The 2,390-nt window shown below is 53.3% G+C and overlaps 1 protein-coding gene across 1 annotated transcript in view; it reads left to right on the top strand.

Annotated features, from left to right (window-relative positions):
* ETS1 (ETS proto-oncogene 1, transcription factor) overlaps nucleotides 1-2,389 on the top strand; it is a gene marked incomplete at its 3' end in the record, with an annotated part of 45,302 nt that extends 42,913 nt beyond the window's left edge. The window contains exons 7-8 of the mRNA XM_027908243.1: nucleotides 962-1,080; nucleotides 2,294-2,389. Of these exons, the coding sequence (XP_027764044.1) occupies nucleotides 962-1,080; nucleotides 2,294-2,389 (215 nt within the window). The remainder of the gene's footprint in view (nucleotides 1-961; nucleotides 1,081-2,293) is intronic.
* Between the last annotated feature and the right edge of the window lies 1 nt (nucleotide 2,390).

The raw sequence follows: 2,390 nt of genomic DNA, 5'->3' as shown, positions 1-2,390 counted from the left end.
GCTCTGGTGTTGTTATTATTATTAGGGATATATCCTAGCCTGGGTTTCAAACATGGCAGGATCTCTCCCAAAACACGTTGCCCAGAGCTAAGTGCAATATTTTGGGCGTGGCCGCGTTTGGAAGTTGCTCATCAAAGAGATTTTGGCTCCAGGGCTTCTCCTCTACCCTGGGTTGGGACACGAGCCCAACGAGGAGATAAATGTTGTGAAACCTCTCTGTGAATCCAGCCAAGATCTGGCTGGGGAGCACTGGGGGCACTGGGACCCTGAGACAAATTCCTGTTGGCCAAAATTAGCAATCAGAGGGAAAATGGAAACCATGGCTTTTCAGGAGAGGTGGAATGTCTATGGCATGGGATGCATCACCTCTCCAATTGGATCAGGGGAAGCAGCAGCCAGGGGAAGGTTTCCCATGGATTTGCTCAGATCTGCCCAGAGCTGAGCTGGGGAGCTGTGTCTGTGCCTTCCCCACTGGTATCCAGCCTCGCCCATTCCTGCAGCAACACGCCCTGGAAAGAGGCCAAATAATTGTCATACCTGGGTCCCCCCTTATCTCAGGAAGGTCGGGAAGCAGGAGTGTGCTGGAGTTCACCTCATGGCCAGCAGCTCTTTGGCATGGAGAGGGCTGGGTGCTCCCGTGCCAAGACAATGACTCCTCACTCTTGCCCTGCCAGGAGAATAATCCTATTTATGTAACTCGAAGTGAAGCATTCCAGGGCATGAATATTCAGCTCTTCCTGCAAATAGGAAGCTCTGTTACCTGCAGGATTGAACTCCCCAGCTGTCAGCTCAGCCCAGATCTTGCCCTGTGGCTGCTGATGCTGGTTTTGACAGCAGGAGGTTTTCTTTCTTTTTTTCAGTAAACACCATTTGCATGGGATTTTTTTCCCCCCTCCAGGATAGAAGGAACTGTGTTTTTCCTGGTATTAATGTCCCATTAATGTCTCCTTTGTCTCTCTAGGCAGTGGACCCATCCAACTGTGGCAATTCCTGCTGGAACTGCTCACTGACAAGTCCTGTCAGTCCTTCATCAGCTGGACGGGCGATGGCTGGGAATTCAAACTTTCCGACCCAGATGAGGTAGAGTTCCCTGCAAGGAGGTGCAAGACACAAATTCCACAGAAACATTGGTGTGGATAAGCCACTCCTCCTTTCTTTGGGGCTGGGGTTTGGGACAATCACGTTCTTCTAGCCTTGGGTATGTGGGGAAAGCAACGAATCCGAGTCCAGCTGGAAAGTGGTTAAAAATTGGGCAGCAGTGACACCTTGGGAGCAGCAATTTGGGCCCAAAGTGGGTGGGAAGAAGCTGAAACACCTCAGGGAGAGGAGCAGTGGCAAAGCTCTTCAATCAGGCTGTGGACAGGTGAGAGGGGGGATTGTCCACCGGTTTTGGGGAACAGATGAGATATTTATTGCCTTCCCTGACTGGAGTTGGAGTCAGGTGTGGGTCGGTCTCTTCTTCCAAGTACAAGCAACAGGACAAGAGGAAATGGCCTCAAGTCGCACCAGGGCAGGTTCAGTTTGGATATGGGGGAAATTTCTTCACAGTTTCTTCACAGAAAGGGTTGTCCAGCCCTGGCACAACTGCCCAGGGTAGTGGTGAAGTCACCATCCCTGGAGGGATTTCAAAGCCATGTGGATGTGACATTTGGGAACATGAGTTAATGTGGAATTGGCTGTGCTGGGGGAATGGTTGGACTTGATCTTAGAGGGCTTTTCCAATCTAAATGTTTCTGTGTATCCTCATGGAATCCCAGAACGTGCTGAGCTGGAAGGGACCCACAAGGATCATCCAGCCCAACCCTCAGCCCTGCACAGCCCCAGCCCCAAGAGTCACCCCCTGTGCCCCAGAGGATCATCCCAACCCTCCTGCAGCTCTGGCAGCCTTGGGGCTGTGCCCACTGCCCTGGGGAGCCTGTTCAGTGCCAACCAGCCTCTGGGGGAAGAACCTTTCCCTGAGATCCACCCTGAGCCTGCCCTGACACAGCTCCAGCCATTCCCTGGGGGCTGTCCCTGGTCCCCCCAGAGCAGAGCTCAGTCCTGCCCCTCCTCTGCCCCTGCCCAGGCAGTTGGAACTGCAGGGAGGTCTCCCCTCAGTCTCCTCCAGACTGAACCCTCTGCAGTGCTCTGGGTTGGTTGTCCCAAGCGCTGATGCTCGTGACCTGTCCATGTCCATCTCCTCGACAAGCCAAACAACGACAAGGGAAACCCTCTCCCTTCTCTCAAATCCAGCTGATAAACTTCCCAACCCAGCCAGACTGACCTTCCTCCCCCTTTCACCCCCCTCTCTCAGGTGGCCAGGAGGTGGGGCAAGAGGAAAAACAAGCCCAAGATGAACTACGAGAAGCTGAGCCGGGGGCTGCGCTATTACTACGACAAGAACATCATCC

This window comes from Empidonax traillii, unplaced genomic scaffold (genome assembly GCF_003031625.1).
Source record: "Empidonax traillii isolate 1590-97213 ecotype Southwest subspecies unplaced genomic scaffold, ASM303162v1 scaffold1663:size136074, whole genome shotgun sequence".
Classification (NCBI taxonomy): Eukaryota; Metazoa; Chordata; class Aves; order Passeriformes; family Tyrannidae; genus Empidonax; species Empidonax traillii.
This window is presented reverse-complemented; position numbering and strand designations above follow the sequence as displayed.